The 24,916-nt window shown below is 44.5% G+C and overlaps 1 protein-coding gene across 5 annotated transcripts in view; it reads left to right on the top strand.

Moving 5' to 3' along the window:
- Nucleotides 1-24,916, top strand: part of itpr1b (inositol 1,4,5-trisphosphate receptor, type 1b) — a 731,378-nt gene that overhangs the window by 476,347 nt on the left and 230,115 nt on the right. For all 5 annotated transcript variants that reach the window (XM_072472138.1, XM_072472140.1, XM_072472139.1 and 2 more), the window contains one exon: nucleotides 3,701-3,893. In XM_072472138.1, coding sequence (XP_072328239.1) covers nucleotides 3,701-3,893 — 193 coding nt within the window. The remainder of the gene's footprint in view (nucleotides 1-3,700; nucleotides 3,894-24,916) is intronic.

Raw genomic sequence — 24,916 nt, 5'->3', positions numbered from 1 at the left:
GCTGCCGCTGTTCCGCCATTCACACTGATGGTTACGGTGGGGTGACCGAAATGTTAGTGTTCTCGATTTCCAAGCTTAACCTCCGGTGTGGTTCATATAAATGGAATCTATTCAGATTTCTTGCATTTCGATCTCTTTCACTCAGAAGTCGGCTTAATGGATTCTGCTTCAATGTACTAGTCAAATTCACATAATAGCTCTGGGATCTGTATAAAATGTAGTGCTACTGCCGAAAGCTCTCCCCTCGTGTGATCCTCTGGTATGGGAAGAAGTTTTGTGTTATCAAAGGTTTATCTACATTAATGTGAGCCACTGCTGGGTGGGTTTATTAATTGCAGCAAATTTTTGTGGTTGGTATCAAACAATATAAAAAATATGAGAATTGTCACTGTCATCTGGTCATTTGCTGGAGACTGCTCTCCGGGTAGGAATGTCTGGTGGTTGAATAAATCCTTGTCTTTTGGGTGGAAATCTGACAGAATTTGGGTAATCAGCGGTGACCTCTTCCAGCTCACTACCACTGCCTCTTCTTGAATGTTGCACATCTGACCCACACCTAACCCAAATGACGTTTTCCAAGATGTTTTTCGTAATCATGCAATTCCATTTGCATCCTGGCCCAAACCTCCCCAAGCTTGAAATTGAAACCCAATTGAATTGCCTGGCAACATGTGAAACAGTGAATCAATATCAGGAGGCTTAGCCCAGGCAAGCACGTGACTAAAGGTAACAATAGACATGCCCAACCTACTTTGTCCAGCTGATTGAATATGGTACAGGACAACAAGAGAGTCTTGAGGTCAGAACCCTTGAGGCACCAGTCCTCCACATTGCTGGGTGGATACCAGATGTGCTAGAACAGCTTAGTGCGTAGCTGCTCTAGAGAACAGCTCTTCCACTCGACAGTCAGGGAAGCTAACCTGTGGTGTGTCCAGTACACTCAGCTATTTCGCTTTGTCACTTGAAGTAATTGAATCGGCTGAAGATTGGCATTTCTGATACTGGGGACCTCAGGTGGAGGAGGAGGCTTTGAACAATCATCCGTTCAGTACCTCTGGCTGAAGGTGGCAGCAAACACATCAGCTTTGACTTTTCCATTCGTGTGCTGGCCTCCACTGTCATTGAAAATGAGGATGTTCAAGAAGCTGCCTCCTCCTATTATTTGCACCACCATTTATAACTGAATGTGTGAGAACTGCAGAGCTCAGTCTTGGTCTGGCAGTTTAGCTTAATTCTGGCTATAGCATGCTGTTTAGCATACATTTAGTCTGGAGATGTTGCTTCACCAGTTTGACATCTAATTTCTGAGTATGCCCGATGTTCCCCATAGCATGGCAGTCTACACTCCCCATTGAACCAGGTGAGCATCCTGGCTTGATGGTATAATGAGGGATATACTGGGCAGTGAGGTTACAGAGTGTGATGGAATACAGTTCTGCTGATGGACAGCAGTGCCTCATGGATGCCCAGTTATGAGTTACTAGATATGTTCCTGATATGTCCCATTTAGCACCGTGATAGTGCCACACAACAGTGCAGGGTGTCCTCCGTGTAGAGATGGGACTTGGTCCTCACAAAGGCTGTGCAGTTGACACTCCCACCAAATATTTTTTTTAAATATTTTTATTCCACAAATTTTCACTGTTTCCACCATACAATAGAAAAACAAGAAGAACAACCCCAACAATACAAAAAAACAATCCCGCCCAAGAAACCTCCTCAACCCTCCCCCCGATTTTCCCCCCCCTCAACAGTCAACGGTAACCAACTCCCAAAAGTGTGTGGTGAACAAACCTCAACAATAGTAGAACCCTTCCTTCGCTGCCCCCCCCCCCCCCCCCCCTCAGCTCGAACCTCACCTTCTCCAGGGTCAAAAACTCCACCAGGTCCCCCTGGAACGCCGAGGACTGATCTCCACCCCAATAGGACCTGCCTACGAGCGATCAATGAGGCGAAGGCTAAAACATCTGCCCCGGCTCCGACTGCAGTTCAGCCAGTCCGACACCCTGAATTTGGCTTCCAGGGAACTGGGCTCCGCATCCATATGCATGACCCCTGAGATTATGCTGAATACCGTCCTTACAAATCTTTCCAGCTTCGGGCAGGACCAAAACATGTGAACATGGTTCTCGGGACCCCTCCCACATCGTTCACAGATACCCTACACCCTCTCGATCAGCTGGCTCATCCGTAATTTTGTGAGATGCAGCCTCTGTACTACTTTCAGATGTATCAACCCCAACCTCGCGCACGAAGTCGAGATATTTTCCCTCCGCAGCACCTCACACCACAGTCCCTCTTCCAACACCGCCGCCCACCAGCTCCTCCTCCCACTTTGCCTTAATACCATCCATGGACACCCTGGGCATTATCTCCTCACCTCCCCCCCCCCCCCCCCCACCATGCCGGGTGGGAGAATCGCCATGGCGCCGCGCGAATCGCGCCACGCTGTCCCGACCCCCGCACGCAATTCTCCCACGCCCCCGAAACCAGCGCCGCGCGAATCGCGCCAGGCCGCTCGGCGAATCCCCGCAAATGGCGAGCGGCGATTCTCCGGCCCGAGTGGCCATGCGTAAACGGCCCTCTCCCGCCGGCGCCGTCCACACCTGGTCGCTGCCGGCAGGTACTCGTCGTGAAGGCTTGGGGGTTGGCCTGTGGGGAGGGGGGGGGCTCCATTCCCGGAGGGGGGCCTCCGGAGTGGCCTTGTACGCGATCGGGACCAACCGATCGGCGGGCCGGCCTCACTGTCAGCGGGCCTCCTTTCTTCAACATCCCCCACCTTCCTTATGCCTTCCTGCACCAGCTCGTTCAAAAACTGCCCCTGAAACCGGGCATTAAAGTCCAAAAACCTGAGCCTCAAGCAAGAACCACCCAACGTGCAACCTCCACTTACACCATAAGACCAGCCTTATAGATCTTATTGATGCATAAGTTGGAATCCTGCACGTGCTCAGCAAGTACAGACACATTTGAAAGCCCTCTCCATCTGGTCTGTGCCATATTTTTGGAAAAACGCCAATCACTCATCAGCCCATTACATTTATTTAGATACATGGGGAAATATACATGACTAGAAAGTTTGAAGATGTCAGCAGCAGAGTTGTGTGTGCTGTGTTTTGCTCACAGGCTAAAGTGAGACTGTGGATAGATCGCATGACCAACTTCCCTTCAAGTGATAGCATGTTGCTATCCCTTAAAGATATATTCCAACAATCCGAAGTGAAACTATCCAGTCAAAACCCAAGGCTTTGAAACAGGCTGTCAAGAAAGACCTTAAAAGACGTTAAAGACAATCCAATATGGAAATATAATCATGTTGATGTATCTTTTTAGAAGAATTATTTACAACCTTGTTGATCAAAAAATTAGTTTCTGTGAAAATAAATGGTGGATGTAAATGTTTTCAAAAAGTATTTGAGGTGATTTGGTTGTGTTCATCAATAGACCATGATGGTGAAATCATTACCTTTTTTTTTCCATTTGTAAAGTTTTACAAACAATTTGCATATTAAATGTTGAGTGGAAGAGTGTTACAGGAAGTAACATGTTTGGACACGAAGGATCTGCTGTCCAAAAAGCCTTCCATATTATATTGCATGTACAGTGTAAACTGGGTAACTAATGATGTAAATTTATATAGCTAATGCTTGCAACGGTAAAATATTAATAGTATATTTTAATTCAATTCCTATATCTGCAGATAGTGAGGCAGGATCGCACAATGGAACAAATAGTTTTCCCTGTTCCAAATATCTGCGAATTCCTCACCAAGGAATCTAAATTGCGTGTGTATTATACCACTGAGCGGGATGAGCAAGGCAGCAAGATAAATGACTTCTTCCTCAGCTCAGAGGACCTCTTCAATGAAATGAACTGGCAAAAGAAGCTTCGAGGTAGGTTTAATTTCTTTTTAACTACATTTTGTTTCAGCTTTAAGCTGTAATGCAAGGAAAAAAGCTGAATCCTTTCCCATCCTGATCTTATTGTCACTTAATAACCCAACAAATAACCTTGAAGCTTTCATGCTTTGCACATGCATTGACTGCTGAAATAGTCCAGATGGGACACTTGTCGTCAAATGCACTTTTCACTACACGGATATTAGAAGTATAATTGAGGCTATAGTTTATCTCTCTACATGTTTTACCATTAATTATATCTGACCTTGGTCTGTGGCATCTCCGCCTGGAAGAATAATAATCCTTCAGAACTGAGAGAATTATAAGTGTTTGTAAATATTCATAGGCAGGATCAGCACAGTCCAAGGACGGTCGTTGGTGAGCGAGGTTTGGGATCTCAGCTTTAGGAATTGATTCTCATGCTCAATGAAAGGCATCGATATGGTTTCCACTGAGATCATTGGATAGCATCTGTGTCTGCCTATTCACTTTGTTATAGTGTTTAGTTCTGGTTTTTAAAATTCATTTATGTGGTGGGATGGGTTATTGTCCATCCCCAGTTGCCCTTGAGGAAGTGGTGGTGGGCTGCCTCCTTGAAACGCTGCAGTCCCTGAGGTGTAAGTACAGCCACAATGTTGTTAGGGAGGGGATTCCAGCGACAGTAAAGGAACGGCGATATATTTCCAAGTGACTTGGAGGGGAACCTCCAGGTGATGGTGTTCCAGGTATCCGCTGCCCTTATCCTTCTAGATGGTAGTAGTCAGGTGTTTGTCAGGTGCTGCCAAAGGAGCCTTGGCAATCTTGATGATGGTCTTGAAAGGCCTGAGGTTACCTGAGACCCCATCCCAGAGACATGAGAACATATCCCAGGCTGATATTTCAGTGCTGCCTTGTCAAAAGTGCCGTCTTTTGGATGAGATGTCAAGCTGAAGCCCCATTTTACTCTCTCAGATTATCTATTTTTGAATCATATCATTTCCTGCAATGAAGAAGGAGGACATTCGGCCCATCGACTCTGCACCGACCCTCCAAAAGAACACCCCACGTAGGCCCACTCCCCACCCTGTCCCCATAACCCCACCTCTAAGGGGCAATTTAGTAGGGCCAATCCACCTAACCTGCACATCTTTGGACTGGTCTTTATCAAATTATTTTTTTAAAAACCTTTATGTGCACAAATTGGCAATTATGCTTTTCTCATTATACGGGTGAACACATAAAATACTTAATTGACTGTAAAATGCAATGTCCTGTGACTCTGGAAGGTGCAAAATGAATGAGTGTATATTTTTTGCTTTATCATCATTTGCACCCAAACACCTCTGTAATCACACAAACCAATTTTGGGCGTAAGTAAGTTACACAGAACTGTAATATGCCCAGGTTTCTGCTATCTTTTTAAAAAATAAGTTTAGTGTACCCAATTCATTTTTTTCCAATTAAGGGGCAATTTAGCGTGTTCAATCAACCTAACCTGCACAGCTTTGGGTTGTGGGGGCGAAACCCACGCAGGCACTGGGAGAATGTGCAAACTCCACACGAACAGTGACCCAGAGCCGGGATCGAACCTGGGACATCAGCGCCGTGAGGCTGCAGGGGTAACCCACTGCACCACCGTGCTGCCCTGGTTTCTGCAATCTTTTATATTTCTCCATCAAGTTTGAATCACCACCTACAAAACAGGACATGCCTCGACTCTCAAATACAAGCATCCTCCAATTGCGCTTGTGGATTGTGACCAGATTTTCAGATATATCAGAAAATGTCTGTTTCTTCTGGTTTTTGGATTCCGTTTCTTTGAATATTTTTTAAAAATATTATCCTCACTGAGACCGCCTCTGTTTTCTGAATATTTGAAGATAGTTTCATGTGTGCTTAAGTCACATTAATAATTGAAGACCTCCTTCAAATGCAGATTCTTAAACAAGCTGATGATTGTTAAATGAGTTGAAAATGTAGTTTGAAGTGTCAGAGCAAAAATATGCTGGTGTGGGTTTGATGTTTCCTTGTGCCTCAAAGTGTTGCTGATGAATGTCCATTTTTGTGCCAAAGGAGGCCATTTGGCCCATCGAATCTGCACCGACTCTCCAAAAGAGCACACCACCGAGGCCCACTTTCCAGCCCCATTCTCGTAAACCCATGCATTGGTCATGGCTAATCCACCTAACCTGCTCATCTTTGGACTGTGGGAGGTGCCCAGAGGAAACCCACTCGGGGAAAGTGTGCAAACTCCTCAAGTCACCCAAGCCAGAATCAAACCTAGGTCCCTGTGAGACAGCAGTGCTAACCACTGTGCCACGGTGGAGGAGACTTCAGGTCTTTTATGTTCCAAGAAGCTAATTAAAGTTTGATGTTGTTCTTTATAAAATTGTAAATGGGATGTTGCTTCCCCAGCATAATTAGTGCCAGATGATACCAGAATTCATAGAATCCCTGCAGTGCAGAAAGAGGCCATTCAGCCCACTGGATCTACACCGGCCCTTGGAAAAAGCACCATAATTAAGCCCACACCTCCGCCCTATCCCTGTAACCCAGTAACCCTACCTAATATGCACACCTTTGGACACTAAGGGACAATTTAGCATGGTCAATCCACCTAACTAGCACATCTTTGGACTGTGGGAGGAAACCGGAACACCCAGAGGAAACTCACGCAAACATAGGGAGAAAGTGCAAACTCCACACAGACAGTCACCCGAGTCAGTAATTGAACCTGGGTCCCTGGAGCTGTGAGGCAACAGTGATAACCATTGTGCCACCGTGCTGCCCCTTGGGAGGCAAAGGAAGTGTAATTAGACACTATGCAACTAGGTTTCTAAGATTTCGTAACAAGGTAAATGTATGGCAGTTAAGAGTTCAATGTAGATAAAAATAAACCACAATGCTGTTGAATTCTACTACTGGATATTACTGCACACAAGCAAGCAATTTGCCCAGCCAGACAGAGTTGTATCTTCCAATGGAGCAAAGTACCCTATCATCACTTCCATGTCCTTTACCTTATTCCTTCATATTTATTTTCAATTACAGGTGTAATTCTTTCATCAGTGATCTAATATCTGCCTCAGTAATTACTGTGATCTTCATCCGCCAGGCGTGCTTTCCATTCTGTTCGCAATGCTCTCTTGCCGGCTGCATTTTAACTGCACTGCTTTATGGATTTGGGAAAGATGATAACTGCTTTTATATGTAAAGCTTGGGGTTCCATGTTGCGATTAGGGCCCTGACTTGATTTTTTTCCTGGTTGTGCTCAGGACCAGTCAATCCATTGAATCCAGGCTGATGGGCACAGGGCCAGAAGAGGCCCAGGAAAGTTGTTCATTTTCATTTTTGTTAATGGTTTAACTGGGAACATGTTCTTCTGGGTGTCTCAATTAAACTTTACCTCTTTTTTTCCGTGATCACTTCCGGACATCCTCCCCCAAGATCCCATCACTTTACTTGGAGCCTGGGGTTTTCCCTTGTGTGCATGGCCGGGGGTCTTCTATTTCCCAAGCTCCTACTCTAGCCTGCCAGTTATTTAATCCCATCAGGTTCAGGTAGGAGTTCTATACTTAACATGGACAACAGGCCATGTTCTAAGCCGCACACAGCACCATCTTAGAACATAGAACATAGAACAATACAGCGCAGTACTGGCCCTTCGGCCCACGATGTTGCACCGAAACAAAAGCCATCCAACCTACACTATGCCATTATCATCCATATGTTTATCCAATAAACTTTTAAATGCCCTCAATGTTGGCGAGTTCACCACTGTAGCAGGTAGGGCATTCCACGGCCTCACTACTCTTTGCGTAAAGAACCTACCTCTGACCTCTGTCCTGTATCTATTACCCCTCAGTTTAAAGTTATGTCCCCTCGTGCCAGCCATATCCATCCGTGGGAGAAGGCTCTCACTGTCCACCCTATCCAACCCCCTGATCATTTTGTATGCCTCTATTAAGTCTCCTCTTAACCTTCTTCTCTCCAACGAAAACAACCTCAAGTCCATCAGCCTTTCCTCATAAGATTTTCCCTCCATACCAGGCAACATCCTGGTAAATCTCCTCTGCACCCGCTCCAAAGCCTCCACGTCCTTCCTATAATGCGGTGACCAGAACTGTACGCAATACTCCAAATGCGGCCGTACCAGAGTTCTGTACAGCTGCAACATGACCTCCCGACTCCGGAACTCAATCCCTCTACCAATAAAGGCCAACACTCCATAGGCCTTCCTCACAACCCTATCAACCTGGGTGGCAACTTTCAGGGATCTATGTACATGGACACCTAGATCCCTCTGCTCATCCACACTTTCAAGAACTTTACCATTAGCCAAATATTCCGCATTCCTGTTATTCCTTCCAAAGTGAATCACCTCACACTTCTCTACATTAAACTCCATTTGCCACCTCTCGGCCCAGCTCTGCAGCTTATCTATATCCCTCTGTAATCTGCTACATCCTTCCACACTATCGACAACACCACCGACTTTAGTATCGTCTGCAAATTTACTCACCCACCCTTCTGCGCCTTCCTCTAGGTCATTGATAAAAATGACAAACAGCAACGGCCCCAGAACAGATCCTTGTGGTACTCCACTTGTGACTGTACTCCATTCTGAACATTTCCCATCAACCACCACCCTCTGTCTTCTTTCAGCTAGCCAATTTCTGATCCACATCTCTAAATCACCCTCAATCCCCAGCCTCCGTATTTTTTGCAATAGCCTACCGTGGGGAACCTTATCAAACGCTTTGCTGAAATCCAGATACACCACATCAACTGCTCTACCCTCGTCTACCTGTTCAGTCACCTTATCAAAGAACTCAATAAGGTTTGTGAGGCATGACCTACCCTTCACAAAGCCATGCTGACTATCCCTGATCATATTATTCCTATCTAGATGATTATAAATCTTGTCTCTTATAATCCCTTCCAAGACTTTACCCACTACAGACGTGAGGCTCACCGGCCTATAGTTGCCGGGGTTGTCTCTGCTCCCCTTTTTGAACAAAGGGACCACATTTGCTGTCCTCCAGTCCTCTGGCACTATTCCTGTAGCCAATGATGACATAAAAATCAAAGCCAAAGGTCCAGCAATCTCTTCCCTGGCCTCCCATAGAATCCTAGGATAAATCCCATCAGGTCCCGGGGACTTATCTATTTTCAGCCTGTCCAGAATTGTCAACACCTCTTCCCTACGTACCTCAATGCCATCTATTCTATTAGCCTGGGGCTCAGCATTCTCCTCCACAACATTATCTTTTTCCTGAGTGAATACTGACGAAAAATATTCATTTAGTATCTCGCCTATCTCTTCAGACTCCACACACAATTTCCCATCCCTGTCCTTGACTGGTCCTACTCTTTCCCTAGTCATTCGCTTATTCCTGACATACCTATAGAAAGCTTTTGGGTTTTCCTTGATCCTTCCTGCCAAATACTTCTCATGTCCCCTCCTTGCTCGTCTTAGCTCACTCTTGTGAGCTCACCGCTCCACCCTCATCTAATATATAAATATTACATTTCTCGTGCCCAGAATAACACCAATCTTTCCTTCCTCAATCCATTCTGACCAATAGGTATTCCAAGTATTCACACGACATCCCAAAATGTGTCCCAGCAGGTTTTAAAGTATGGCACCCCATGCATTGTAATTTTGACCTTCAATTCTTGGAAACGGCAAATGGCGAAATGTGCCAGTTAACGTCTGTTTACTTCACCAGTCTCCTTTAAGACCAATAGTTTACACATTGCCTGCTGTCATATTACGAATCTAATCTGATCATGCTTAGATAAGTTACTATTTGCATACTGTTTAGTTCCTCTTTTTGCTGTTCCTGGAAATCTGATGCCTGACTTGCCTTAGTTGCCTTTCTCTTTCTCAGTAAAGATGAAGTGACGAATTTATGTCATAATTCTGTGTCTTTGCCCTAAACTGCATTCATTTCCATTTCAACTTCAGCTTCCCCAATGGTTCTTTAAATGAGTCACTTTTCCGCAAAAGATCTTCTACCATAGTTGTATGTTTCGATTTCCAATTCTCTTCCCGCACTTAGTGATGCACTTAGGCAGACTTTTGTCTGTTTCCATAGCTAGTAATTCCGGGACCAAGTCACTAGTCTGCTGCCAGGGGCTTATAGCTTGAGGAGGCCCACTCCACAGCGAACATGACTGACCAGGAGTCCCTCCGACTCTTACGAGCAGCCATTGGCATGTTTGGAAGGATTTGCAGGTTGACACTCCACCTGATTGACCTCGTTATGAATGCGCCTTCCTTGGCCACCAAGTCCTGGGGCCACCAAGTCCTTTACATTAAATATGTTTTTCTGTAATTCGGTTTGTAGCACATCATATCAGTTCCTGACTGCCCATCATTTCTGTCCTCGCGGATCGACATTGGCTGCCAATGCTTTGCATTTAAAATTCTTATTCTCATGTGCCTATTTCTCATGGCTTCCCCTCCCCCTTCCCCCTTCTTACTCCCCTCCCTAGACCCCCCTCTCCCTACACCCTCCACCACCCTCTCTACGCCCCCCCTCCCTACGCCCCCTGTTGCTAACTTTTGGTTGGTTCAATTGGCTCTGTTTTATAACCTTTGCTCTAGAGTCGCCAGGTATATTTATGATACCGCCACGAGGTTCAAGTTCAAGTACTGATCAATAACTCAACACACCAATTAGTAAGATTCAAATCAAAACACATTTATTATACACAGTAAATCGCTACTCGTGCATAAACTCTACTTTCTAGACTATTCTCTATCACTAACAGGCCTATACCTAGCTTCGGACTGGCCCACCAGGTCAGGGGAACAAGCTGGTATGGACTGGTAGCTAGGAGCGCCTATCTCGTAGCGAGGGTTGACTTGAGACTTACTTGCTGAGTGACCCTGCCAATGAAGAACGATTTGAACTTGAGGGCTTTACTTTATCGTCCCCAGGGGCTTCCCACCCTTCGGGACAGACCCCGTACCTGGTTCCAAGTGATTGGATTACTTTCCGATCACTTGGATCGATTTCTCCAAAGCTGGAGCGGTCCCCTGATCGCTGGGCGGCCCCTAAATGTTCGTTGGCCTTCCTTTGTCTTGGCTCCTGCTGGCGCCGAGGAGTCTGGCTTGGCTTTGTTTACCTTAACTGTTGCCATTGTGCCTGGGAATCGCACATTACTATGTAGATGGCTGCTGCATTACTATGCAGCTGGCTGCTGGTTTCAGTGCTGTCTGGTTCCTTACAGGTCTCAATACACATGATTTCTGTATTTGCTAGTCTTTGCCTGTGTTGGCTGAATTTCCGTTCAGCCTTTGCGGTTCTCCATTTTAAGTCGGGAAGTGGCCAACTCAGGTGGCTATGCCGCCCTCCCTACGCCGCCCTCCCTACGCCCCTTAAAACACACCTCTGAAACCAACTTTTAGGTTGCCATTGTTAATCTCACTCTCGATGCCTGTGTCCATATTTCGAATACTGCTCCATTAGTGCCTCACGGTATTCTTCTATGTTAAAGCTGTTGTCTTGTTGCATGTTGCTTTTCAAAAGAAAAGAGACATGTGATGTACTAGGGCAGCACAGCTGAGGTGTATTGAAATGAAATTGCTTATTGCCACAAGTAGGCTTCAAATGAAGTTACTGTGAAAACCCCCCAGTCGCCACATTCCAGCGCCTGTTTGGGGAGGCTGGTACGGGAATTGAACCCACTGGCCTGCCTTGGTCTGCTTTAAAAGCCAGTTATTTAGCCCTGTGCTAAACCAGCCCCAGAGGATATGTCTTGTCAGACACCGCTGTGTGATGAGTAAACCAGATTGAGTGTTGACAAGCATATACGTTAAACTCAACAGATTTACATTTCCCCAGAGAACTGCAGTTGCTGATGGAATAGTCCCTTCAAGCTTGGGAAGTTTGAATGACGTACTATAACTGCAAACCATACAGGAACTGATACCTACTCTCAATTAAAATTTGTTGTTGATGAAATAGTAATAGTGATTCCAGACCAAACACAGAGGTACATGATTCACATCTATCGGTCTCTGACGAGAGTTTTCACACGCTGATTTGAATATTTGTATTTGATGGGTTTCCCCTTCCAGCACTTCCCAAACCACAATCCTCTCATACCCAAATTTTGATGAATCTGGTCAGTTAATTGAAAGTTCACATGAAAGTTATGTGTCCAGGCAGTGTTACATCCACAGCTCTCTCCATCACAAAGTGTGCATGTAATTTCCTCCTGTAGTATCAGTCACATGTGCAATGCAGTGATGATGCCATGAGGGAATTCTAACTCCCTTGAGATGATTAAGAGGAACCAATTACAATTTAACACATCCACTATTTTAACAAACCCTCGAGGACACCATCAAGCTCTGCTAACAAATAAGCCACAGGTAATATTAGCCTAATCTAAAGCACAACTGACAAACCCCTGCTGTAACTACTTCCATTACTCTTTCAGCAACTTTTCTTTTTTTGTATTTTGCTGGTCCTTATTTTCTTAATTTGTGAAATTAACAGGACTAATTTGACTGCTCTATTTGACCATTACCGATTAACTTACATAGAAGAGCAACTCACATCACTTCCATTCCTATTCCAACATTGTGACCACGCTGTACAACTTGGAAATAAAGTGCTCCATCCCTGGTACTATTTCAATAAATCTCTTCTGCATCCTCGCTAAGGCTTTGATATCTTTCCTAAAACGTGGAGCCCAGAACTAGAACAACATTCCAGCTGGGGTCTACCCAGTGATTTAGAAAAGGTTTAGCTTGACTTCCTTGTACTGTATGCTTCTCCTTGTAAAGCCAAGTATCCTGTATATATTTTATCTAATAGTCTTAGCAATTGTCCTACTTTGTGTACATCCCCGGGTTTCTCTCCTCTTGCAGCTCCTTTTCAAATTGTACCAAATATTTCATATTGCTTTTCCTCATTCTTCCTACTAAGGCGTATCCACTTCACAATTATCTGCGTTATGATTCATCTGTCACATGCCTGGCCATTTTGCCACTCTCCTGAAGTGCATTACTAGCCTCATCAATGTTTACTGTCTTTCTCAGACATGTATAAACTTTGAAATTATGTTCCTGTATACCAAATTCCAGGTCATTAATATATGTCACAGAGCTGAAATGCTATTGTCAACCTCTTTGTAATACCATTATGCACAACCCTCTGGTCCACAAAGACAGCCATTCAACCGTTACTTTTTGCTTTCTGTCACTTAAGCCAATTTTGTATCCATGCAGCCAGTGCCCATTTAGTCTCATGGGCATTAACTTCGCTAATAGAGGGGGTGGCGCAGTGGTTAGCAATGCTGTCTCACGGCGCTGAGTACTTGGGTTCGAACCCGGCCCCAGGTCACTGTCCGTGTGGAGTTTGCACATTTTTCTCGTGTCTGCATGGGTCTCACCGCTACAAACCAAAAATATATAGGGTTAGGTGGATTGGCCAGACTAAAATTGCCCCTCAATTGGGGGAAAAAAATTACAACTTTGCTAATAGATTTATCATTATGGATTGAAAGTCCACATACACAACATCAACTACACTACTATCATCCACTCCCGCAGTTAGTAAGGTCTGCATTTTGGTTCCTAATCAGCCAGCGCTTCCTTTAGACTTATTTACTTTAACTGCATCCTTTCCCTACTGTGTTCTACATAAGACCATAAGACATACAAGCAGAATTAGGCCACTCGGCCCATCAAGTCTGCTCTGCCATTTAATCATGGCTGATATTTTTCTCATTCCCATTCTCCTGCCTTCTCCCCATAACCCCTGATCCCCTTAATAATCAAGAACCAATCTATCTCTGTCTTAAAGACACTCAGTGCTTTGGCCTCCACAGTCTTCTGCGGCAAAGAGTTCCACAGATTCACACCCTCTGGCTGAAGAAATTCCTCCTAATATTTGTGTTAATTTTTTCTGAGTTTTGCAATCTTAGATAGTTCCATAAGATCACGCCCTAGACCTCCTTACCAACCTAAAAAAAAAAGTCTGTGAAGTCTTGAATCCTGAGAATGATGATCACCCTCATGCCTCTTCTCTCCACTGCCTCCAGCTTTTAAATATCTCCCTCATTAATTGGGGCTGCACTAAATGAGGACCATATTCCCTGACGAACTACCCCCACCCCCACCATCTATTCACAAAGTTAGATATCAGCCCACACACCCAAAACCCGGTTACACCACAGTGATGTTATCTCGGGAGCAACATTAATTGTCTCCGAGTGGGGCTTCCACCCCATTTGAAAGGAAGGCCCACCCGAGAGTGCTGTTGCCCAACCTGGTTGGTGGCAGGTCTGTAGTCCCAGCAATGCCAGGATCATGCGGTGGCCACTGCTGGAATTACAGGCCATCCCCGAGGAACACATGAACATATGGAGCAGGAGTAGGCCATTTGGCTCCTTCAGCCTGTTCCTCAGTATGATCATGGCTGATCTGATTGTGGCCTCAGCCCTGCATTCCTGCCTACTCCCAATAGCCTTGGACTCCATTGTTAATCAAGAATCTGTCTACCTCTGCCTTCAACATATTCAATTCCAGTCTCCACTACTGCCTGGGGAAGAGTGAGTTCAAATACCAATGATCCATTAAGAGAAATTCTCCATCTTAAACTGTGCCCCCTAATTCTAGTCTCTCTCCCAAGGGGAAACATCCTTTTAGCATCCACCTTGTCAAGTACCGGCAGCGTGGTATATGTCTGAATAAGATCACCTCTCTTTAATGGATCTAGGACCAGCCTGTCCAACCTTTCATCCAGGTATCATTAGAGCGAACTGTCTCTGAACTGCTAATACATTTATATCCCGTCTTAAATAAGAAGATCAACACTATATATAGTACTCTAGATGTGGTGTCACTGACGCCTGCTGCAACACTAGCAAAATATCCTTACTTTTATATTTGTTATGGGCCAAGGTTTAGAAAACCCCAAAGTGTGTTAGGGAGTTCACCTGACCCACAACTTTTAATAGATTGTGGTATGGGGAGCACACAGCCCACTCTACAGGTGTGGTACAGCAGAAATAGAAAAGTATTTTTGACAGCAAAACAATGTTTATTCTATGAACTCGCGTTAACCTTTTTAAAACATACAGTGAATATCTTAGCAACCATTAATTCCAATTCCACCCCCAAAGACCACAACACTAAGTAATCCTTTAAGCTTTCCTTTTAACATCCATACGACTTAAAACACCTTTTACCAGAAGCACATCAGGTTAAAGTCACTACTGAAAACATTTATAATTCTGAATTCACCAAATGATCAAGAGATAGTTTTTTGATGGCAGAGAGAACAGCAGTACACCTGCTTGGTCTGGCTTCAGCTCCAACACTGAAAAGAAAACAAACACACCCTGCAGCCTGCTCAAAAAAGAAAGTAAAAAGCTGGCAGACAGCCCAGCTCCACCCACTCTGACATCACTACAGTAGTAAACACCCATTTCTTAAGGTACTCTCACTACAGATATTTGTATACACACCCATTTATAAACACCCATTTCTTAAAGGTACTCTCACATGACATATTCCATTTCCCTTGTAATAAAAAACAACATTGCATTTACTTTCTAATCACTTGCTGTACCTGCATACTAAACTTTTGTGATTCGTGTACCAGGCACCCGCATCCATCTACACCTCAGTTCTGCAATCTCCATTTAAATAATGCAGAGCTTTTTCATTCTTCGTGCCAAAATGAACAAATTAATATTTTCCCCACGTTATACTCCATCTGCCAATTTTTTGTCCACTCCCTTAACTATATCCCTTTGCAGGCTCCTTATGCCCTCTTCGTGACGTATTCTCCAACCTATCTTTGCGTCGTCAGCAAATTTAGCAACCATACGTTCCATCCCTTCATCCAAGTTATTGATACAAATTGTAAGTAGTTGAGGTCCCAGCACGATCGCTGTGACACTCCACTTGCCACATCTTGGCACCCTGAAAATGAACCATTTATGCCTATTCTCTGTTTCCTGTTAGCTAACCAATCCTCTATCCATGCTAATATCTTACTCCCTTTCCCCCACACACTGAACTCTTATTTTGCGTAGTAACCTTTGACATGGCACTTTAGCCAATGCCTTCTGGAAATTGAAGTAGCATATCCACAGGTTCTCCTTTATCCACATTGCTTGTTATAATAAATTAGTCAGACATTACTTTTCCTTCACAAAACCATCTTGGCTCTGCCTGATTGCACTGATATTTTATAAGTGCCCTCTTTAACCTCCTTAATCGTAGATTCCAGCATTTTTACTATGACAGATATTAAGCTAATTGGTCTGTAGCTGCCTGCTTTCTGTCTCCCTCTGTTCTTGAATAGAGGAGTCACATTTGCAGTATAATTTGGATAAGTGTGAGGTTATTCATTTTGGAAGCAAAAACAGGAAGGCAGATTACTACCTTAATGGTTGTAAATTGGGAGAGGGGAGTGTGCAGCGGGACCTGGGTGTCCTTGTGCACCATTCACTGAAGATAAGCATGCAGGTGCAGCAGGCGGTAAAGAAGGCTAATGGTATGTTGGCCTTCATTGCAAGACATTTCGAGTATCGAAGATGGGATGTGTTGCTGCAATTATACAGGGCCTTGGTGAGGCCACACTTGGAGTATTGTGTGCAGTTTTGGTCTCATTCTCTGAGGAAGGATGTTCTTGCTCTCGAGGGAGTGCAGCGAAGGTTTACCAGACTGATTCCAAGGATGGCGGGACTGTCCTATGAGGAGAAATTGATTAGGTCGGGATTGTTCTCGCTGGAGTTCAGAAGAATGAGGGGGGATCTCATAGAGACTTACAAAATTCTAACGGGACTAGACAGGGTAGATGCAGGGAAGATGTTACCAATGATGGATGTGTCCAGAACCAGGGGTCACAGTCTGAGGATTCGGGGTAAACCATTTTGGACAGAGATAAGGAGACATTTCTTCACACAAGGAGTGGTGAGCCTGGGGAATTCATTACCACAGGAAGTAGTTGATGCTAAAACTTTGAATATATTCAAGAGGCGGCTGGATATAGCACTTGGGGCGAATGGGATCAAAGGTAATGGGGAGAAAGCAGGATTAGGCTATTGAGTTGGATGATCAGCCATGATCGTGATGAATGGCAGAGCAGGTTCGAAGGGCCAAAGGCCTCCTCCTGCTCCTGTCTTCTATGTGTCTATGTATCTATGCTATTTTGCAATCTGATGCAGCCTTTCCAAAATCTAGGGAATTTTGGAAAATCAAAACCAATGCATCTATTATTTCAGCAGCCACTTCATTTAAGACCCTAGGATTGTGTTCATCAGGACCTGGGGTTTTAGCAGCTTTTGGTTTTCATGTTTTTTTTCCAGCACCCTTACCCTGGAAATCATTATTGATTTAAGTTCCTCCCTCCCTTCCATTTCCTGATTTACACTTCTGGGATAGTATTTGTATTCTCTACAGTCAAGACCGATGCAAAATTTCTGTTCCGTTGGTTCACCATTTCCCATTATTAATTCCCCAGATTGTCGAGGACCAACGCTAATTTTACTCAATCTTTTTAAATGCCTGGAAGCTCTTATAATCTGTTTATTCCTAGCTAGCTTTCTCAGATTCTATAATTTCTCCCTCCCCCTCTTTTTAATCTTTTAGTCATTCATTACTGTTCTTTATATTCGGTCCAATCTTTTGCCTGTCACTCATCATGGGGGAATTGTATGCCTTTTATTTGAATTTAATGGTAGCTTTAACTACCTTAATTTTAAATTCCCGCAGAATCTTTCTTTCTTTCTCACTGTATCTTTTCTCAATATTCTGATAAACCTCCTTAAAAGTCTGCCATTGCTTCTCTACTGGTGGGATCCCTTAACCAAATTTCTCTGTTCACTTTAGTCAGCTCTGTCTTCATGCCCTCATAAATACCCTTATTTAAATTTAAAACACTAAGGGCGCAACTTCAATTAAATAGGAGCAAAGTCCCTTAGTGAGCATGCTTAACCGCATGTTTCCCGGCACTCCTAGCACCGAGAAACACTTGGCTATACAATGCCGCTCACGTTAAATAAGGGGTCTCAGCGGGGAATGCACGACCAAGACCGCACATAGCCCCTTTTTCTGCACCGAGGTGCTCCACTCATCGGAACTCCTTAGTGTAGCGAGAAAGCACTACCACAGTGTTCAGGTGGCACCAGCTGTGCAAGGGTACCACATGCACCTGGGGGCCTCCGAACCCCTGCGAGAGTCCCACAAGTGCCGATCCGCCTGGTTCCCATTTATGTCTCATTGCACATTACCAGATCCAGTAGAGCTAGCTTTTTTCAGGTGGCTCTAGAATGTACTGCTCTAAGAATGCTGTCCTGAAAACACTCTATTAACACATCATCCAGGCTATCTTTGCCAAACTGGTTTGTTTAATCTATATGTAGATTAAAATTACCCATACCTTTCTCACAAGCTCCATTATTTCGTTCTGTGTACTCCATCCTACAGTTTGTTATTATTAGGGGGCCTGTACATCACTCCCACAAGTGAATTTTTTCCTTTTGCTATTTCTCAACTGTATCCAAACTGATTGTACATCTTGATCTCTAGAACTATGTTTCTATTGTACCAATGTCATCCCAATTAACAGAGCTACCCCTCCACCTTTTCCTACCTTCCTGTCCTCCTTAAATGTCATGAATCCTTGAATATTCAGATCCCAGAATATTTGCAATCTTGCGGCCATGTCTCTACAATAGCTATCAGATCATACATATATATTTGGGTTAACAATATCAATTCGCAGGAATGCTGTGTCCATTTGGATAGACCTTTAGTTCTGTCCTTGTATTATTTGTAACCTCCAGCTTTATCTGCTGGATACTCTTTGTACGTTCCGCCCCTTCCTGCCACGTTCTGATCATTGTTTCCCATACCGCTACCTTGCCCTCTTGCCTTCTCTTCTCTACTTGATATATCACCTTTTCTCAAACCTGGGACGCGATTCTCCGCTCCCGCGCCGGTTGGGGGAATCGCCTGGGTCGCCAAATTTCCCCGCAACGCCGGTCCGACGCCCTCCCGCGATTCACGGAAGCGGCCAGACTGGCACAATCGCGTTTTGCGCGGCGCGGTACAGTGAATTACCCGAGACAGCCAAAATGGCGATTCACCGGTGCCCCCGCGATTCTCCGGCCTGCCCAAAACGGCGGGTTCCCCCCGGCGTCATCCACACTTGGTCGCTACCGGCGGGAACAGCACAGGAATGCTGGGGGCGGGGGTGGGCGAGGGGGGACCCTGCACCGGGGGGGGGGGGCCCTCAAATTGCGTCTGGCCCGCGATCGGTGCCCACCGATCATCGGGCCGGCCTCTCTGAAGGAGGACCTCCTTTCTTCCGCAGCCCCGCAAGATCCATCAGACATCTTCTTGCGGGGTGGACTTGGAGAGGACGGCAACCGCGCATGCATGGGTGATGCCAATTATGCGGTGCCGGCTGCGTCATGTATGCGGCACCGCCTTTACGCGGCGCCAAGGCCTGGCCCGTGTAAATGACGCGGCGCCGCTCCTAGCCCATTATCGGGCCCTGAATCGGTCAGGATAGGGGCCGTTTCGCGCCGTCGTGAACCTCGACGGCGCGAACACTCTGCCTCCATTTCGGAGAATCCCGCCCCAGATCCCTCACCCCCACATTTGTTTCAAAGCTCTCTCTACCACCCGAGTTATATGACTTAGAACATTTGGCCCCAGGATGGTGCAGGTGAACAGGGATTGAAAGCTGCTGGCAATACCTTCCTTGCCTAAGCCTTCCCCTACCTCAAGTAAAAGAGCGACAGAGGCAGAATTAGGCCCTTGGGTAGCCACTAATAGGCTCCTTAAGGACCCCAGTCAGCCTAAGGCTGAATAATGCCCCCACCACCTCCATCATGATTTGGGAGACAGATCTGGGCTGGACAGAAGGCTACATGCTTCATTTTATGAGCATTGTCCCCTCAGACACTAGTAGAGGGCTAGGTGAAGGGGTGGGTTGGTGGGGTGGGGTGATCGGTGATAACTTAGTCATTACTGACTGAAACTGGAAGCAGTATTCAAGTTGCACCCTGACTCGAGCCCGAGATACAGCAATTATTACCTCCTTTGATCTGTGTTTTTCTGTGTTAACCATGTCGTTCACATCTGTCAGCTTTGTTGATCGCTGTTCTGCATTGGGCAGACAGGTTTAGCACCAGTTTACTAAGGTTCCTTTGTCTCTTTCAGCATCATTAAAGAGATATTTGGACTCCAGTACCCAGCCTCTGCAGTGTTCATGTAGCCATGTTATTAAACTGGCTGATTCTTATAAGTTTCTCCTTAAGGTTGGCAGTTTGATTGGTGGATTACATGTTTCCTGTACTCTGAGCACCCAGAGTGACTGACTAGATTTGAACCTGCTAAATTGACCACAGGCGGAAGGGCCAAGAATAGCAAGTACAGGTGCAGATCACAATGAAGGAAATCATTTCGGATGACAGGTGCGTCGTAATCCAATATTAACTCTGCAGCAGAAGTTCACCCCCCAGCTGTGCCTGACTCCACGCCTGTAATGGGAGAATTTGATTTGCGGAATCAAATCAAATCTGGTTCATCAAACCTGACCCTCTCAATGGATTGAACCAAGCAGAAACATTTCCGTATATAATGGGAGTCACCAACTCTAGTTGGTCATGTTCCTGGAGGTGTTATCAAATGACCGCTGCCTCCATCTACACTGACCCCAGCATTGGTCACACATATCCAGTGCCTTCCCACAGCCAATCATATAGAGAGCAAATGGAACATACAGTGCAGAAGGAGGCCACTCGGCCCATCGAGTCTGCATCAACCCACTTAAGCCCTCACCTCCACCCTAACCCAATAACCCCTCCTAACCTTTTTGGACACTAAGGGCAATTTAGCATGGCCAATCCACCTAACCTGCACATCTTTGAACTGTGGGAGGAAACCGGAACACCCGGAGAAAACCCACACAGACATGGGGAGAACGTGCAGACTCCGCACAGACAGTGACGCAGCAGGGAATCGAACCTGGGACCCTGCCGCTGTGAAGCCACAGTGCTAACCACTATGCCACCGTGTGCACTTTTCATCAACCAACTGGCTAGATTGAACAGCCTTTTTCCCATCTCAGATAGTCTGCTGAGCACTTTCTGTTTATTGAAGATTTCCTTTAATTTTTCCTGTCATATTACACTTTGTGGTAATATGTTGTTACTCTTTGCCTCGTAATCCAGAATGGTCTGATGGTGTGATGGTCAAGAAATCACCTATCTTTCATTGAAGCAAATTTATTGAATAACGATTAAATGAAATTGAGTTTGCACACTCTACTAAGCTGTAACTGTTAATAAAATAACACTGAATCAGTTAAACTATAATTTATGATTAAGTGTTAACTAATGAATGCCACGTGCTAATTCTCTCTAACCTAAACTAGTCCTTGGGTTGTTATCGATCTATCTCCTCTGCTAACACTACCCAAGATTCCCCGAGTGTTGATATTTATACTGGGAACTGGTGGTACCCTCTAGTGTTTACATTGCACTGAGATGTAATAATTAATCCTTTAGTGTTATGCCTATATACATATCATTACATCCTTTTTTTTTTAACATTTCTTTTCTATGCACAACAAAGGAAAAAAGTATAACCAGATTATTACTATGTGATAAGTATAAATCTTTGTAACGTATTAACAAATGAGTAACGATCACAAAGTTTGTGTACAAATTCAGTCTGTTCAGTCTTCTCCTAGTAGATCTTCTTAATACACGAGGTGGCGTAGAAGTTGTAACAGTTCCCTGTGAGTCATCGCAAACTTGAGTATTGGTTAAAGTATCATGGAAAATACTTCCATGAAATTGTAAATCTGGAAATATTTTGAGTTGTTAGATTTTCAATAGAGCTCGGCAATTTCGTCAAACTACTGTTCCGTCAGCAGTCTGAACTATGTAACAATGTGGAGCTGCTTGTCTGATGACTTTTGCAGGAGCAGACCAACCTCCTTCAGATACCTTGATCCTGACGGTATCATCTGAAAGTCATGAGTCCAGAGTGGTTGTATGTTGATCGTAATACATTCTCTGTTGTTCACGCTGATGTTTCATCTTCAGTATCACTGGTAGATGATCTGGATTTGGTAGGGATATAGATGGTAGAATTGTTCTCAAATATCTTCATTAACATCTGTGCAGGTGACATTCCAGTCAAAAGAGTAGTCGCTCTATATGATAGTACCGCTAGATTGATATCTGACGAAGAATCTAAAGTTTCATTCAGAAGTTGATTGATGATTTGAACTCCTTTCTCCACTTTACCATTTGACTGTGGGTAATGCGGACTCGACGTGATGTGAGCAAAGTTTCGAGAAAAGTCTACCCATTCTTTACTGTCGAAGCATGACCCATTGTCAGACATGACAGTGGTAGCAATACCATGTCTGGCAAAAGTTTCCTGACTTGCTTTGATGACCGATCTGGATGTGAGATCTGACAACGTAATGACTTCCGGATAATTCGAGTAATCGTCGATTATAAGGACATAATCATGACCATTGCTGTGAAACCGATCTATGCCAACTTTAGCCCATAGAGATGTTTCCAAAGCATGTTGTTATAGCTTCTCCTTGCATTGTGCAGGTTGAAAATTCTGACACCTTTCACATCCAAGAACCATATCAATAATGTCACGATTGATACCTGGCCGGTAAACAGTTTTTCTTGCCCTTCTCTTGCATTTTTCAATGCCAAGATGACCTTCATGAATTTGGTTGAGTATCATGGGTCGGAGAGACACTGGAATTACTATCCGATCAAGCCAAAGTAACAGTCCATCCACGGCTATCAAATCTTCTTGGATATTTCTGAATTTAGAACAATGCCCTTTCAGCCACCCATTGTTGAGATGGTGTATGACTCATTGAAGCATTCTATCCTTCTTTGTTTCTTCACGGATGAGGTTGAACTTCACATCCAAGGCAGGAAGATTGTCAGCATACAGCTGTACTTGAGATTCTATATGCTGAATGAATTCAGAAGGTTCACTTTCTGAAGTGATCGAGCATGATAAAGCATCTGCAATTATCAAGTCTATTCCGGGAGTGTAGAAGAGGTTGAAGTTGTATCTTCTGAGCTTCATCAAAATTCTCTGGAGTCGCAGAGTCATATCATCAAGATCCTTCTGTATGATATGTACAAGTGATCTGTGGTCTGTTTCCACAGTGAAGGTAGGACGTCCATAGACATAGTCATGGAACTTTAATACTCCTGTAAGTAATCCAAGACACTCTTTTCAATCTGTGCATATCGTCGTTCTGTTGGTGTCATCGCTCCTGATGCGTATGCAACAGGTAAACAAGACGAGTTGTCGTCCGATTGCAACAGAACTGCGCCTATTCCGTCCTGATTAGCATCAGTCAAAATTTTTGTCTCTGTTCGGATCAAAGAACGAGAGAAGAGGTGCAGTTGTTAACTGAGATTTTAAGTCGAGGCATTCCTTTTGATCGGTTGTCCAATCAAATGTAGTTAGACTTCTTTATTAGATTTCGAAGAGCGGTGGTTCTGGATGATGGGTTTGGAATAAATTTGCCTAGGAAGTTCACGATACTGAAGAAACGTAGAACTGACTTCTTGTCCTCTGGAACTTTCATTCGTTGAATGGCAGCAATCTTGTCATTGTCAGGTCGCACACCATGTTCAGAAATCTGGTCGCCAAGGAATATCAATGTCGAAATGCCGAAACTACACTTAGTTCTATTCCGCTTCAGACCGTGCTTGTGCACTCGTTGAAATGCCTTTTGTAATCTTGAGATGTGTTCTTCACGTGTCGATGACCAAATGATTGTCAGACACGAACCCATTCAATTCCCTCAGTCGCCTGTTCCATAATGCGATGGAAGATCTCAGACGCTGAGATGATCCCAAATGGCATTCCGTTATTTTTTTTAAAATAAATTTAGTGTACCTAATTCATTTTTTTCCAATTAAGGGGCAATTTAGCGTGTTCAATCCACCTATTCTGCAATTCTTTGGGTTGTGAGGGCGAAATCCACGCAGACATGGGGAGAATATGCAAACTCCACACGAACAGTGACCCAGAGCCGGGATCGAACCTGGGATCTCGGCCACGTGAGGCTGCAGGGCTAACCCACTGCACCACTGTGCTGCCTTAGGGCATCCTGTTATAATAGAATCTGCCAAAAGGCGGGTTGAAAGTGCATAACTTTCTACTAGATTCATCAAGTTGCATTTGCCAGAATCCTCTAGATGCATCTGCCCTGCAAATGATTTGTGCGTTGGCCATTTCACTCGTGATGTCCTCTCTCTTAGGAATGGGATAGTGTTCCCTCATGATATTCTTGTCGAGTCTTTGGGGTCTATGCATATCCTCAGATCACCAGAAGGGTTCTTCACACAAACCATCGAGCTGACCCAGTCAGTTGATTCAGTCATTCTTGAAATGATGCCTTGATGTTGCAATCTTGCGAGTTCAAGTTTTAATCTTTCTCTGAGTGGAGCAGGAACTCTCCTCGGAGAGTGTACCACAGGTTGGGCATCCGTCTGTAACAGGAGTTTGTACTTGAATGGAAGAGTATCCATGCCTTCGAAGACATCGGGAAATTGATTCTGAATCCCTTGAATGTCATCTTGAAGCATTGGTTGAGAGTTTGTTGCACAATAAATCCTTTGTATAAGGTGTAAATCCTTCCAGGTTTGTGCACCTAAGAGTGATGATTTGTCTGAATCAACAATCTCAAATCTTAGTCTAATCGCTATATCATTGTTGGAAACTAGCAAATAGCATGATCCAATTGATGCGATTGAATTGCCATTGTAGTCACGCAGTTGAGGAGCTGATTTATTTATTTTAGGTGTTAGCTTTAGCTTTGTGAAATCACGCTTGGTAAGCAAATTGGCAGAAGCGCCAGTATCGAGCTTAAAGTTGATTGGATAATCATTTACTTGCAATACAGTGTTCCATTCTGTGTCAGAATTAATGGAGTGGACTGTCTTGAGAAGTGATGATACTTCAGTGGATTGATCACACTTCTCAA

Source organism: Scyliorhinus torazame, chromosome 13 (assembly GCF_047496885.1).
Source record: "Scyliorhinus torazame isolate Kashiwa2021f chromosome 13, sScyTor2.1, whole genome shotgun sequence".
NCBI lineage: Eukaryota > Metazoa > Chordata > Chondrichthyes > Carcharhiniformes > Scyliorhinidae > Scyliorhinus > Scyliorhinus torazame.
Note: the sequence above shows the minus strand (reverse complement) of the source record. Positions and strands in the feature narration are given on the sequence as shown.